The sequence below is a fragment of the Bombina bombina genome, chromosome 8, assembly GCF_027579735.1.
Source record: "Bombina bombina isolate aBomBom1 chromosome 8, aBomBom1.pri, whole genome shotgun sequence".
NCBI lineage: Eukaryota > Metazoa > Chordata > Amphibia > Anura > Bombinatoridae > Bombina > Bombina bombina.
Genome location: NC_069506.1, coordinates 337,036,524 through 337,051,088, shown reverse-complemented (window position 1 = coordinate 337,051,088; position 14,565 = coordinate 337,036,524). Strand labels below are relative to the sequence as shown.

The 14,565-nt window shown below is 39.0% G+C and overlaps 1 protein-coding gene across 1 annotated transcript in view; it reads right to left on the bottom strand.

Annotated features, from left to right (window-relative positions):
- The window catches only part of REXO2 (RNA exonuclease 2), a 121,792-nt gene that overhangs the window by 99,766 nt on the left and 7,461 nt on the right, over nt 1-14,565 (bottom strand). Inside the window, exon 2 of the mRNA XM_053691576.1 lies at nt 4,539-4,622. Coding sequence (XP_053547551.1) covers nt 4,539-4,622 — 84 coding nt within the window. The remainder of the gene's footprint in view (nt 1-4,538; nt 4,623-14,565) is intronic.

Here is a 14,565-nt window from a genome sequence, read left to right as displayed (position 1 = left end):
GTATTTACGCCATACTTTATGGTAAATTTTTCGAGTAACAGGCTTGCGAGCCTGGATCATGGTCTCAATGAACGACTCAGAAAATCCACGCTTAGACAGAACTAAGCGTTCCATCTCCAAGCAGTCAGCTTCAGAGAAACGAGATTTGGATGGAGGGATGGACCCCGAGTTGGAAGGTCCTTCCTCAGAGGCAACCTCCAAGGCGGCAGAGATGACATCTTCACTAGGTCTGCATACCAGATACTGCAAGGCCATGCAGGAGCTATTAGAATTACTGATGCTCTCTCTTGTTTGATACGAGCAATAACTCATGGAAGGAGCGCAAACAGAGGACCGAAATCCCAAGGAACCGCCAGAGCATATATCAGAGTGGCCTGAGGGTCTCTTGACCTTGAACCGTACCTTGGAAGCTTGGCGTTGTGCCAAGATGCCATCAGATCCAACTCCGGCACCCCCCATTTGAGGGTTAACCTGGAGAAAACCTCCGGATGGATAGCCCACTCCCCGGAATGAAATGTCTGTCTGCTCAGGAAATCCGCTTCCCAGTTGTCCACTCCAGGAATGTGGATGGCAGATAGACAACAATTGTAAGCTTCCGCTGACTGAATAATTTGGGCCACCTCCTTCATGGCTAAGGAACTCCGAGTTCCTCCCTGGTGGTTGATATAAGCCACTGAGGTGATGTTGTCCGACTGAAACCTGATAAACCTGGCTAAAGACAATTGAGGCCAAACCATCAGAGCAATGTAAATTACTCAACTCTAAGATGTTTATTGGGAGAGCAGACTCCTCCCGAATCCATAGTCCCTGCGCCTTTAACGAGTCCCAGACTGCTCCCCAGCCTAGCAGGCTGGTGACCTCTCTCACAATCACCCAGGAAGGTCTCCGGAAATTTGTGCCCTGAGACAGATGCTCCTGAGCAAGCCACCACGGGAGAGAGTCTTCTGTTGACTGTTCTAGATCTATCCTATGAGACAGTCTCTGTTCTATTGTCTGAGCATGCATAACTGCAGAGCTCTAAAATGAAATTGAGCAAAGATGTCCATAGAAGCGATCAGACCAATTACCTTCATACATTGAGCTACTGATGGCCGAACAGTAGACTGAAAAGAGAGGCAAGAGGAAAGAATCTTGGATTTTCTGACCTCTGTCAGAAAATGTTTCATAGATGGAGGAATCTATTATGGCTCCTAAGAAAACCACCCTTGTAGCTGGAAGAAGGGAACTCTTCTCCAAATTCACTTTCCCTCCGTGGGAATGTAGAAAAGACAACAAGATCTCTGTATGAAAGTTTGCTAGTTGAAAAGATGGCGCCTGAACCAATATGTCGTCCAGGTAGGGTGCCACTGCAATTCCCCGAGACCTGATCACTGCCAAGAGAGCCCCCAGAACCTTTGAGAAAATTCTGGGAGCTGTGGCAAGGCCAAATGGAAGAGCCACAAACTGAAGTGTTTGTCTAGAAAGGCAAAACTCATGAAATTGTGATGATCCCTGTGAATGGGAACATGAAGATACGCATCCTTCAGGTCTATGGTCGTGATGAACTGACTCTCTTGGACGAAAGGAAGAATGGAACAAATGGTTTCCATTTTGAAGGACGGTACCCTGAGAAACTTGTTGAGACACTTTAGGTCTAAAATGGCTCAAAAGGTTCCCTCTTTTTTGGGAACCACTAACAGATTTGAATAGAATCCTAGACCCTGTTCCCTTACCGGAACAATCAATCCCATGGAGGAAAGGTCCTGAACGCAGTTCAAGAATGCCTCTCTTTTTACCTGGTCTGCAGATAATCTTGAGAGGTGGAATCTGTCCCTGGGAGGGAAAGTTTTGAATTCTTTTTTGTAACCCTGAGATACTAAGTCCACAGCCCAAGGATCTGGGACATCTCGTATCCACGCTTGACCAAACAGGGAAAGTCAGACCCCCACTTGATCCGATCCTGGATTGGTGGGCTGACCCTTCATGTTGACTTAGACTCAGCTGAGGTTTTATTTCATTGCTTCCCCTTATTCCAAGATTGATTGGGCTTCCAAGAAGACTTGGACTGTTCCTGCTTGGAAGAGGGAGAGGAAGACATTTGACCTTACGAAAGGAACGAAAATTACTTTGACGTCCTTTAGGTCTGTTCTTTTTGTCTTGTAGTAAAAAAAAAACCTTTTCCACCCGTAATATCAGAAATTATTTCTGCCAGACCAGGTCCAAACAAATTCTTAACCTTGTAAGGATGTGCCAGAAGCTTGGACTTGGAGGTAACATCAGATGACCAAGATTTTAGCCACAAAGCCCTGTGGGCTAAGACAGTGAAGCCAGACATCTTGGCTCCCAGTCTAATAACTTGCATGTTAGCATCAGAAATAAAGAAATTGGCTAGTTTGAGAGCCTTAATCCTATCTTGGATCTCCTCCAACGGAGTCTCTACTAAAATTGATTCAGACAAGGCGTCGCCAATAAGATGCTGCACTTGCTACTGTGGAAATACAAACTGCAGGTTGCCATTGAAGACCTTGATGAACATACATATTTTTCAAATAAGCCTCCAGCTTTATGTTCATGGGATCCTTAAAGGAGCAGCATAATAGGGATTGTAGTTCTATTAGCCAGAGTAGAAATAGACCCTTCTACTTTAGGCACCGTGCGCCATGAATCTTTAATGGAGTCAGCAACAGGAAACATCTTTTTAAAGACGGGAGATGGGGGGGAAAGGTATCCCTGGCTTCTCCCATTCCTGTGAAATAATCTCAGTCATACGGTCTAGAACAGGAAACACTTCCACAGAGGAAGCAACATCATAGTATTTATTAAGTTTACTAGACTTCTTAGGGTTGACAACAACAGAAATATCGGAGTCGTCCAAAGTAGCCAATACCTCCTTTAACAGTACACAAAGGTGTTCAAGCTTAAATCTGAAAATTACTTCTTCAGTATCAGATGAAGGAAAAAACCTGTTCGAATCTGAGATTTCACCCTCAGAGGCTACCGACGTATCCTCCTCATCAGACTTATGAGGGAGGGCAACCTGCATAGCAGTAGGTGGAACAGAAACCTTACTATCTGAATGTCTAATTTTACTCTTGCATTATCCCAGCATAGGAAAAGCAGATAATGCTGCAGATACCACAGAAGATACGTGTGCAGCAAAATCTGCAGGCAAATAATATCCTTTGAGGAGCAAAAGCTGTGGCATTGCCTGAACAGCATCATCCTGAGAGACACTGGGCTCAGAGGGCAACAATTTATCTTTAAATTGAAGTGTTCTAGCTAAGCATGCAGCACAGAATTGCATAGGCAAACAATTGGTGCCTCAAGGCATAACAAGCATTAGTCAAAAGACAGAGTCTTGGTCCATGTCCATAATACTAAATAAAAAATTCCCCAAATTGTAGACATTTTTTTAAATACACTGTCACTTTGAGAATTTTTAATACCACTACCAATACCGCTTAACGTTATGCAAAAATTATTTAAAATAATAAACCAATCAGGCCCCCTACACCTCAGACAGGCTGGGGTGCCTTACTGTAACACATACACAATTTGGCTGCCAGAAGTCTCTAAAATGATCATATAGTAGATCGACACTGAAGAAACTGAAATTCAATGACGCTGCTCCGCTCCGTAAATATCCGACAGCAGAGAGAAGTCACATGACCGGCAGAGAGCGGAAACTACGCAGCAAGTAAAAGGTGTACGTTTCCCTCTGCCTACAACACCGGAGCTTAATTTACACAAACGCTCAAGCAGTCTGTCAGTTAGCCTGTTCTAGCTAAGCAAGCAAAGAAAACCAACTGCCAAATTTTAAGTTTAAACATAAATCCCTGTATAAAACATAAGCCACACACAAACTAATAAAGTGTTTCAACAAAATTAGCCCAAAGAGGAAAAACGTTCCAATAACCCCTAGTCTCAACATACATAATCTACTGCATATGACATTCTTCTGAAGTGCAAGTATCCAAGACCTAGAAGACAAAAGCACTTACCTGCAGTCTAGCTGTCCGGCAGGAACACAGCTCACAAGGAGTGAAAGGACACATACTCCTTACAGAGACTTGTATAAAAAGAAAGAACAGAGTAACCAACTGGCTTTCTGTACCATGGGCAGTAATGTGTTAGGAAACAAAGCAAGGACTACCTCACAACTTCCTAACTGCTTAAAAGCCACCACTACTCTACTGAAGAGATTGACGTGGACTCAGCTAAACCCAAATCCTTGCTTGCAGGGAAAAGTACCCGAAAAAGGAATTAATTTCTTCAGACACCAAACTTCACCTCCTCCATTGACAGAGGCAAAGACAATGACTGGGGATAATGGGTAGGGGAGTGACACTTAACAGCTTTTCTGTGGTGCTCTTTGCCTCCTCCTGCTGGCCAGGAGTGATATTCCCACTAGTAATTGAATGACGCTGTGGACTCTCCATATCTTAGGAAAGAAAACATTTTTATTTTTTTTTGGGGGGGGGGGGGGGGTTAGATTTCTTTAACAGAAATAACTGTCATGTCTTAAAAGGACAGCTCAGTATTGTTCCAAAGATGCTTACTTCTGCAAGAATATTGAGATCAGAATCTGTTATAAGACAGGCCATCTCAATAATGTGGTCTTTGTCAATATCAAGTCCAGTCATCTACAAGACAAAGAAAAGAAAGTTAAATCCTTGCTGAAGACCCACAATACTTAACCTTTACTGCTGTCTGTAAAGAAATCATTTATGTGTATAAAAGGTTGCTATGGATTGCCAAAAATATTTAGTGAAATCCACATTTTAAATCTTCTAATTTTCCCTAGTTGTGCTTTTAAATTCAGCAATCATCTTGTTTTATCTTGTAGGTTAGAAATATTTATTTCCATAATAATTCTATTGACGGGGTGTGGGGGAACTATAGCCCCCGGCTCACCCCCACAAAGCAGATATCAGTAATTTGTTAATTATAATGTCATAAGCTTTGCATTAGGTAATGTATCACATGAATTCATAAATGTGAGCAGTAAATACAGTTAAATTCATAATTTATTTCCTGTGTCATTTTTAGCTAAAAATATGATTATAATCTAATTTTATTTTGAGACATTATGCATTATACAGATGTGAATATAATGATATTGTAATATGGCCCATTTTGAATCCCATCATTTTGACTGGTCCCCTGATTCATAAGGGTATTAGAATCTGAACACTTTTTCTGTTACAGCTGTGCAAATTTCCAATCCAATATTTAAAGGGACAGTCAAGTCCAAAAAAACTTTCATGATTTAAATAGGGCATGCAATTTTAAACAACTTCCCAATCTACTTTTATCACCAAATTTGCTTTGTTCTCTTGGTATTCTTAGTTGAAAGCTAAACCTAGGAGGTTCATATGCTAATTTCTTAGACCTTGAAGACTGCCGCTAAGATTAATACATTTTGACCACTAGAGGGCATTAGTTCACATGTTTCATATAGATAACATTGAGCTCATGCACGTAAAGTGACCTAGGAGTGAGCACTGATTGGCTAAACTGCATGTCTGTCAAAAGAACTGAAATAAGGGGGCAGTCAGCAGAGGCTTAGACACAAGATAATTACAGAGTTAAAACTTGTATTATAGCTGTGTTGGATATGCAAAACTGGGGAATGGGTAATAAAAGGGATTATCTTTCTTTTTAAACAACAAAAAATCTGGTGTTGACTGTCCCTTTAAGCTACCTCTAGTGGCAACAAAAAATAAATTGTCTACACTAAGAGGAATTGTTTGACTTTCTTGGAAGACAAGATTTTAAATTATAAATGAGCAATTACTCCCTCATCTTATTTAATAGTTCAATTTTACTTTGAAAGGGAACTACATCTTCTACGAAAATAGCACACCCATATGCTGTTCCAAAGCATTAAAGGGACAGTAAACACCAGAATTATTGTTGTTTAAAAAGGTAGATAATCCCTTTATTACACATTCCCCAGTTTTGCATAACCAACACAGTTATAATAATATACTTTTTACCTCTGATTACCTTGTATCTATTGCTCTGCAAACTGCCCCCTTATTTCAGTTCTTTTGACAGACTTGCATTTTTAGCCAATCAATGCTTGCTCCTAGGAGCTTCACATGCCTGAGCTCAATGTTATCTATATGAAACACATGAACTAACGCCCTCTAGTGGTGAAAAACTGTCAAAATGCTTTCAGATTAGAGGTCGCCTTCAAGGTCTAAGAAATTAGCATATGAACCTCCTAGATTTAGCTTTCAACTTAGAATACCAAGAGAACAAAGCAAAATTGGTAATAAAAGTAAATTGGAAAGTTGTTTAAAATTATATGCCCTATTAAAATCATGAAAGTTTTTTCTGACTTGACCGTCCCTTTAAAGTCTTTATACTTAGTCAATTACACACCTACTACATGGATTAGGAGATAAAAAAAAAAAAACTAAAATTCTGGTTAATCATCAGAATTTTCTACTTCAATACTTTATCTAAAAAAAAGCACACACTTAAAGGGACAATAAACACCTTATAATTAACAAGGTATTACTGTTGTGTTGCTATAGAACAACATATAACCCAAGTATTAAAGGAACACTAAAGCCACATTTTTTCTGTCCTGAATTGAGTAAAGAATACAAAATTAAACAACATTTCAATTTACTTCTATTATCTAATTTGCTTAATTCTTTAGATATCTTTTGCTGAAGAAATAGCAACGCACGTGGGTGAGTCAATCACACGAGGCATCTATGTGCAGCCACCAATCAGCAGCTACAAGGCCTATCTAGATATGCTTTTCAGCAAAGGCTATCAAGAGAATGAAGCAAAATAGATTGGATATAAAAAGTCTACACACCCCTGTTAATATGTCAGGTTTCTGTGATGTAAAAAATTTAGACAAAGAAATCATTTCAGAACTTTTTCCACCTTTAATGTGACCTATAAACTATACAACTTAATTGAAAAACAAACTGAAATCTTTTTAGGTAAAGGGAAATAAAAATAATAAACTAAAATAATATGGTTGCATAAGTGTGAACACCCTTAAACTAATACTTTATTGGGCACCTTTTGATTTTATTACAGCACTCAGTCTTTTTGGGTATGAGTTTTTCAGCATGGCACATCTTGACTTGTAAGATTTGCCCACTCTTCTTTACAAAAACACTCTAAATCTGTCAGAATGCGAGGGCATCTCCTGTGCACAGCCCTCTTCACATCACCCCACAGATTTTGAATTGGATTCAGGTCTGGGCTCTGGCTTGGCCATCCCAAAACTTTAATCTTCTTCTAGTGAAGCCATTCCTTTGTTGATTTGGATGCATGCTTCGAGTCGTTGTCATGCTGAAAGATGAAGTTCCTCTTCATGTTCAGCTTTCTTGCAGAAGCCTGAAGGTTTTGTGCCAATATTGTCTGGTATTTGGAACTGTTCATTATTGTTCATCAGACCAGAACACCTTTTGCAACATGCTTTTGGGAAACTTCAGATGTGTTTTTGCAAAATTTAGCCAGGCTTGGGTGTTTTTTTTTGTAAGAAAAGGCTTCTGTCTTGCCGTCTACCCCAAACATATGAAGAATGCGGGCGATTGTTGGCACATGTACCACACAGCCAGTACTTGCCAGATATTCCTGCAGCTCCTTTAACGTTGCTGTAGGCCTCTTGGCAGCCTCCCAGACCAGTTTTCTTCTAGTCTTTTCATCAATTTTGGAGGGACATCCAGTTCTTGGTAATGTCACTGTTGTGCCATATTTTCTTCACTTGATGATGCCTGTCTTCACTGTGTTCCATGGTATATCTAATGCCTTGGAAATTCTTTTGTACCCTTCTCCTGACTGATACCTTTTAACAATGAGATCCCTCTGATGCTTTAGACGCTCTCTGTGGACCATAGCTTTTGCTGTGGGATGCGACTAAGAAAATTTCAGGAAAGACCAACTAGAGCAGCTGAGCTTTATTTGGGGTTAATCAGAGGCACTATAAATGATGACAGGTGTGTACTGACTCCTATTTAACATGATTTTGAATGTGATTGCTTAATTATGAACTCAGCTACATCCCCAGTTATAAAAGGGTGTGCACACTTATGCAACCATATTTTAATTTTTATTTTTATTTACCTTTACCTAAAATATTTCAGTTTTTTTTTTCAATTGAGTTGTACAGTTTATAGGTACAGGGGTGTGTAGACTTTTTATATCCACTATAGATAATAGAAGTAAATTAGAAAATTGTTTAAAACGGTCTGCTTTTTTTAAATCATGAAAGAAAAACAAAATTGGGTTTCATGGCCCTTTAACCCCTTGATTGCTAATGACGGCTCTGAGACGTCACAGAGTTTCCCACTCTGCTGCTAATGACGTCCCTAGCACTCTCCCAACTTGAGGGAGATCTGAGGGCTCCCACCCACTCCTACCACGGCAATCGGTGACATAGTGCATAGTGACAGGCATCGCCAGGGCTTCACGTTATGCACGGTGACGTCACGCGCAATAACGTGATGATGTCACCGTGCAACTTTATTTATACTTAATGTTAAATATAGGAGCAGGGGGCATGCTGCTTAGAAGTCTGTATCTCAGGCATCTAAGCAGCTACAGACCCCCAAGACCACCGTTGGATAGGTAATCATCTAACCTTTCCAACAGTGTAAGTCTTGGGGATCTGAAATAAATGGGGAAAAAAAGTACAAATATATATATATATATATATTTTTTTTTTTTTTAAATATAAAATAAAAAACCCTTTAAAAAAAACCTTAGCACTCAGGTGGGAAAGTGCTTAGCACTCAAAGGGTTAAAGGGGCATGAAACCCAAAATTTTTCTTTCATGATTCAGATAGAGAATACAATTTTAAACAACTTTCTAATTTACTTCTATTATCTAATCTGTTTCATTCTCTTGGTATAATTTGTTGAAGGAGCAGCAATGCACTACTAGTTTCTAACTGAACACATGGGTGAGCCAATCACATTCAATATATATATGCAGCCACCAATCAACAGCTAGAACCTAGATTCTCTGCTGCATATGAACTTGCCTAGATAAACCTTTCAGCGAATGATAACAAGAGAAGGAAGCAAATTAAATAATAGAAGTAAATGGGTTTCATGTCCCTTTAACCCCTTAATGACCAGACCATTTTTCAATTGTCTTACCCTTAAGGACAAAGGCTATTTTTACATTTCTGCTGTGTTTGTGTTTAGCTGTAATTTTCCTCTTACTCATTTACTGTACCCACACATATTATATACCGTTTTTCTCGCCATTAAATGGACTTTCTAAAGATACCATTATTTTCATCATATCTTATAATTTACTATAAAAAAAAATATAAAATATGAAGAAAAAATGAAAAAAACACACTTCTTCTAACTTTGACCCCAAAATCTGTTACACAGCTACAACCACTAAAAAACACCCATGCTAAATAGTTTCTAAATTTTGTCCTGAGTTTAGAAATACCCAATGTTTACATGTTCTTTGCTTTTTTTGCAAGTTATAGGGCCATAAATACAAGTAGCACTTTGCTATTTCCAAACCACTTTTTTTTCAAAATTAGCGCTAGTTACATTGGAACCCTGATATCTGTCAGGAATACCTGAATATCCCTTGACATGTGTAAATTTTTTTTAGAAGACAACCCAAAGTATTGATCTAGGTCCATTTTGGTATATTTCATGCCACCATTTCACCTCCAAATGCGATCAAATACAAAAAAAAAAAAAGTTCACTTTTTCACAAATTTTGTCACAAACTTTAGGTTTCCCACTGAAATTATTTACAAACAGCTTCTGCAATTATGGCAAAATTGGTTGAAATGCTTCTCTGGGATCCCCTTTGTTCATTAATAGACTTATATGGCTTTGGGGTTGCTTTTTGGTAATTAGAAGGCCGCTAAATGCCGCTGCGCACCACACGTGTTTTATGCCCAGTAGTGAAGGGGTTAATTAGGGAGCTTGTAGGGTTAATTTTAGCTGTAGTGTAGTAGACAACCCCAAGTATTGATCTAGGCCCATTTTGGTATATTTTATGCCACCATTTCACCGCCAAATGCGAGCAAATAAAACATTGTTTTTTACATTTTTCACAATTTTAGGTTTCTCACTGAAATCATTTACAAACAGCTTGTGCAATTATGGCACAAATGGTTGTAAAAGCTTCTCTTGGATCCCCTTTGTTCAGAAATAGCAGATATATGGCTTTGGCATTGCTTTTTGGTAATTAGAAGGCCGCTAAATGCTGTTGCGCACCACACATGAATTATGCCCAGCAGTGAAGGGGTTAATTATGTAGCTTGTAGGGAGCTCGCAGGGTTAATTTTAGCTTTATGGTAGAGATCAGCCTCCAACCTGACACATCCCACCCCTGATCCCTCCCAAACGCTCTCTTCCCTCCCCCACCCCGCAATTGTCCCCGCCATCTTAAGTACAGAAAGTCTGCCAGTACTAAATAAAAATAAAATATTTTAACTGTAATGGACCCCTGCCTTAGCCCCCAACCTCGCTGACCCCCCCCCCCTCCGCCAGCTCTCTAACCCTTCTCCCCTACCTAATTGCCGCCATCTAGGGTACTGGCAGCTGTCTGCCAGTACCCAGTTTGCCCCCAAAAACAAAAGTATATTTTGTTTATTTTGCACTTTAAACCTTTTCTGTAGTGTAGCAGCCCCCCCCCACAATACCCCACCCCCACCCAGATCCTTTTATATTTACATTTTTTAAAATCTTTCCCCCCCCCTCTCCCTCCTCATTGGTGTCAGTGGCTAATGCGCGTGCACAAACGAACACGTGCGCCCCCCCCCCCCGCAGGCCCCCTGCACGCTTCCAGCACCCGGCGTGCACATTGCACTCACAGGAACTGGATGCCGTTTAGCGATGGGCCGCCCACCCGCCTCCCTGCTACGCTCCCACCCAACAACGAAAGACACCATCGCTACCGGTGCAGAGAGGGCCACAGAGTGGCTCTCTCTGCATCTGAGTCTTTTAAAAAGGTATTGCAGGATGCCTCCATATAGAGGCATCACTGCAATACCCTGAGAGCTGCTGGAAGCTATTGCGATCGCTTCCAGCACTCTGTTAGACAACTGACGTACCAGGTACGTCTATTGTCATTAACTGGTTGTTTTTGGATGACGTACCTGGTACGTCAGTTGTCATTAAGGGGTTAAGGTTTCTAAAACAAATTAACATAATTTTTACTGCAATTAATTTTTAATAGCCAAACTCCACCTGCCTTATTTGAAGGAGCCAATCTTGGCTTTAGTATACAGAAATGACTAGCCCCTGTGATAAAGTTAGTATAAAATGCATTGCTTTGCAGTTATCATGTAATAAAACAAACTATAGGCAGATGTGTAGCAAAGTTAGCCTTGGGCAGGGGACATTTCAAGGTTTGAGAATTAGAAATTTCACAAATGCCAGAGTTAAATTACATGGAAAAGTAGCAAAATAAGGGGACAAAAAAGTCATTTGTATAAATGACTGCTATAATACCAGCAATTAAGGACTGAATTGCATACAGCAGTGATTTTCAACCTTTTTTTTTCCTGTGGCACTCTTTTTTACATTAAAAAATCCTGCGGCACACCACCATCCCAAAAATCACACATTGTAGCCTAATACAGTATATATATATATATACACACACACACATACAAACACTGTACTGTGCTGTCATGCCTCCTACAAACTACACACGACATACTGACATTCATTCACAAACAATCATTGTCTGTGAATGAATGTCAATATGTCATGGTTGTAAATGATGCCTGATGAGCCTGTCACATACCTCCCAATATTTAAAAATTTGAAAGTGCGCCCCGCGCACTGGGAAAAATATTATCTGTGGAGCACTATATATATATATATATATATATATATATATATATATATATATATATATATATATATATATATATATATATATATATATATATATATATATATATATATATATATATATATATATATATATATATATATATATATATACACACACACATACATATACACATACATATACACACACACACACATATATACATATATATATATATATATATATATATATATATATATATATTCCACTGGGTTGTCCCCACTTGTAGCGCAAAAAACCTCTCCAAAGAAAAGTAAAACTTCCTTTATTGTGATATCAAAAGTAAAAACATGACAGCCTACACACGACTGTAATAAAGCACAATATGTAAAAACACAGTGTCAGTGATCTGAACCACATGCAGACATGTTTCGTGCAGTTGCGCACTTGATCACTGCTTTAGCAAGCAGTGATCAAGTGCGCAACTGCACGAAACATGTCTGCATGTGGTTCAGATCACTGACACTGTGTTTTTACATATTGTGCTTTATTACAGTCGTGTGTAGGCTGTCATGTTTTTACTTTTGATATCACAATAAAGGAAGTTTTACTTTTCTTTGGAGAGGTTTTTTGCGCTACAAGTGGGGACAACCCAGTGGAATATACTTTATTTACTCAGACGCTGATTACAGACCGGCTCAGTCTCCACAGCTGCAGATCTCCATACACTCTGATCCAATTGCTCCCCAGCGTGTTACCGGACAGTGAGCGATATACAGGTACCTTTGAAATTATATTGCTGATAGTCTATGTGTGCGCTTTTTACTTACCAAGTGTTCTATTATATATATATATATATATATATATATATATATATATATATATATATATATATATATATATATATATATATATATATATATATATATATATATATATATATATATATATATATATATATATACACATACACATACACATACATATACACACACACACACATGACAACAAAACAATTCAGACAGCAGATACAATACATATATAAACTAATGTACTTAATTCTATTGACCTATTTATTCTCTTGGTATCTTTTCCTCCTCAACTCTAGTACAAAAAAAAAATAATCTGTTTTTCCTTCTTTTTAAAAACGTTTCCCTCCTGAACTCTAGTAAAATTATGTAAAAGTATGGAGGTGCTAGCTTAATTATGCTTTTTTAGTGATATTTGACCAGCAGTCAACTTGCACACCCAAATGACCAAGAAAGAAGATATAAAGGTGGTAATAGTAAATTTGAGGACTTTTTTGAACGTTACACTCCTGAAACAGTGAATCATAATGGAGGTGCTTGGTTATGTTTTTTTCAGGATATGAATTCGACCTGCAGTCAACTTGCACTGCACACACAAATTACAAACAGCATGATGATATGTTGGTACAGTAAATTTCAGTAACAGTGCATGGGGGATTGAAGTGTCACGTGGTGCTGCGTGTAGAGCCGGCACTAGACACGTGTTGTGGTGGGTGGGGGTTCCTTCTAAGTGTGAACACGGGTCGGGGAGGCGAGCTGCCACTGCGCAGTAACCCTCAGTCATCTTCTCACTTAAAATAAAAAAACATCCCAGAATAAAAAACAAGCAAAATTTTAAAAATATGTCACACTGTTGTCAGTCTGTCGCGGCACACCTGAGAATCTCTCGCGGCACACTGGTTGAAAAACACTGGCATACAGAATAAACATTTTAAACCACTTGAAACCCCTGGTGATGGTTTTATTGTGAGCAATTAGGACTAGTTGTAAACATGAACACATAACCCAGCTGTGAGACTACCACTGTTTATTGGGTGTCAGTTCTCGCTCGGGACCAGCAGTGCTCTGCAGCTCATTTAAAGTACAAAGCATTGCAGGGTCACTAGTGTTAAAATGACATATTCTAACAAATTATAGAGCCTGTCATTTGTTCACTATGAAGTCTCTTAAAGGGACAGTCAACACCAGAATTTTTGTTGTTTAAAAAGAAAGATAATACCTTTATTACCCATTCGACAGTTTTGCATAAAAAACACAGATTTAATAATACACGTTTTACCTCTGTAATTACCTTGTATCTAAGCCTCAGCAGACTGCCCCCTTATTTCAGTTCTTTTGACAGACTTGCATTTTAGTCAATCAGAGCTGTCTCCATGGTAAATTCATGTGCATGAGCTCAATGTTATCTATATGAAACACGTGAACTAATGCCCTCTAGTGGTGAAAAACTATCAAAATGCATTTAGATTAGAGGCGGACTTCAAGGTCTAAGAAATTAGCATATGAACCTCCTAAGAATACCAAGAGAACAAAGCAAAATTGGTAATTTATTAAATGCCCTATCTGAATCATAAAAGTTTTTTGTGAAATGCTTATGCAATGCCACCCCCTTCTCACTCGCAGCCAATTGGCCGTTAGCAGGGGGCGTCAATCATCCTGATCTTATCGGATCGGGATGATTTCAGTCCGCCACCTTTTAAGGAGCAGCGGTCTTACGACTGCTGCTTCTTATAACTTCTGTTTCTGGTGGACCAGAAACAATAAGGGTGTTGATGCTTAATAAATCGACCCCCAAGTCTTGTAACATTAACATAGAAAGTGTACAGCAAAGAACTAGATGAAAAACTAATTGCATTTGAGCGTTATCAAACATGAATAATTTCAATGTAAGCCCTCATAGAAATGTATTACTTTAGGGATATTACACATCCGCATTATACAACATGAATATTGTAGTTTGCACTACACTAGCACACG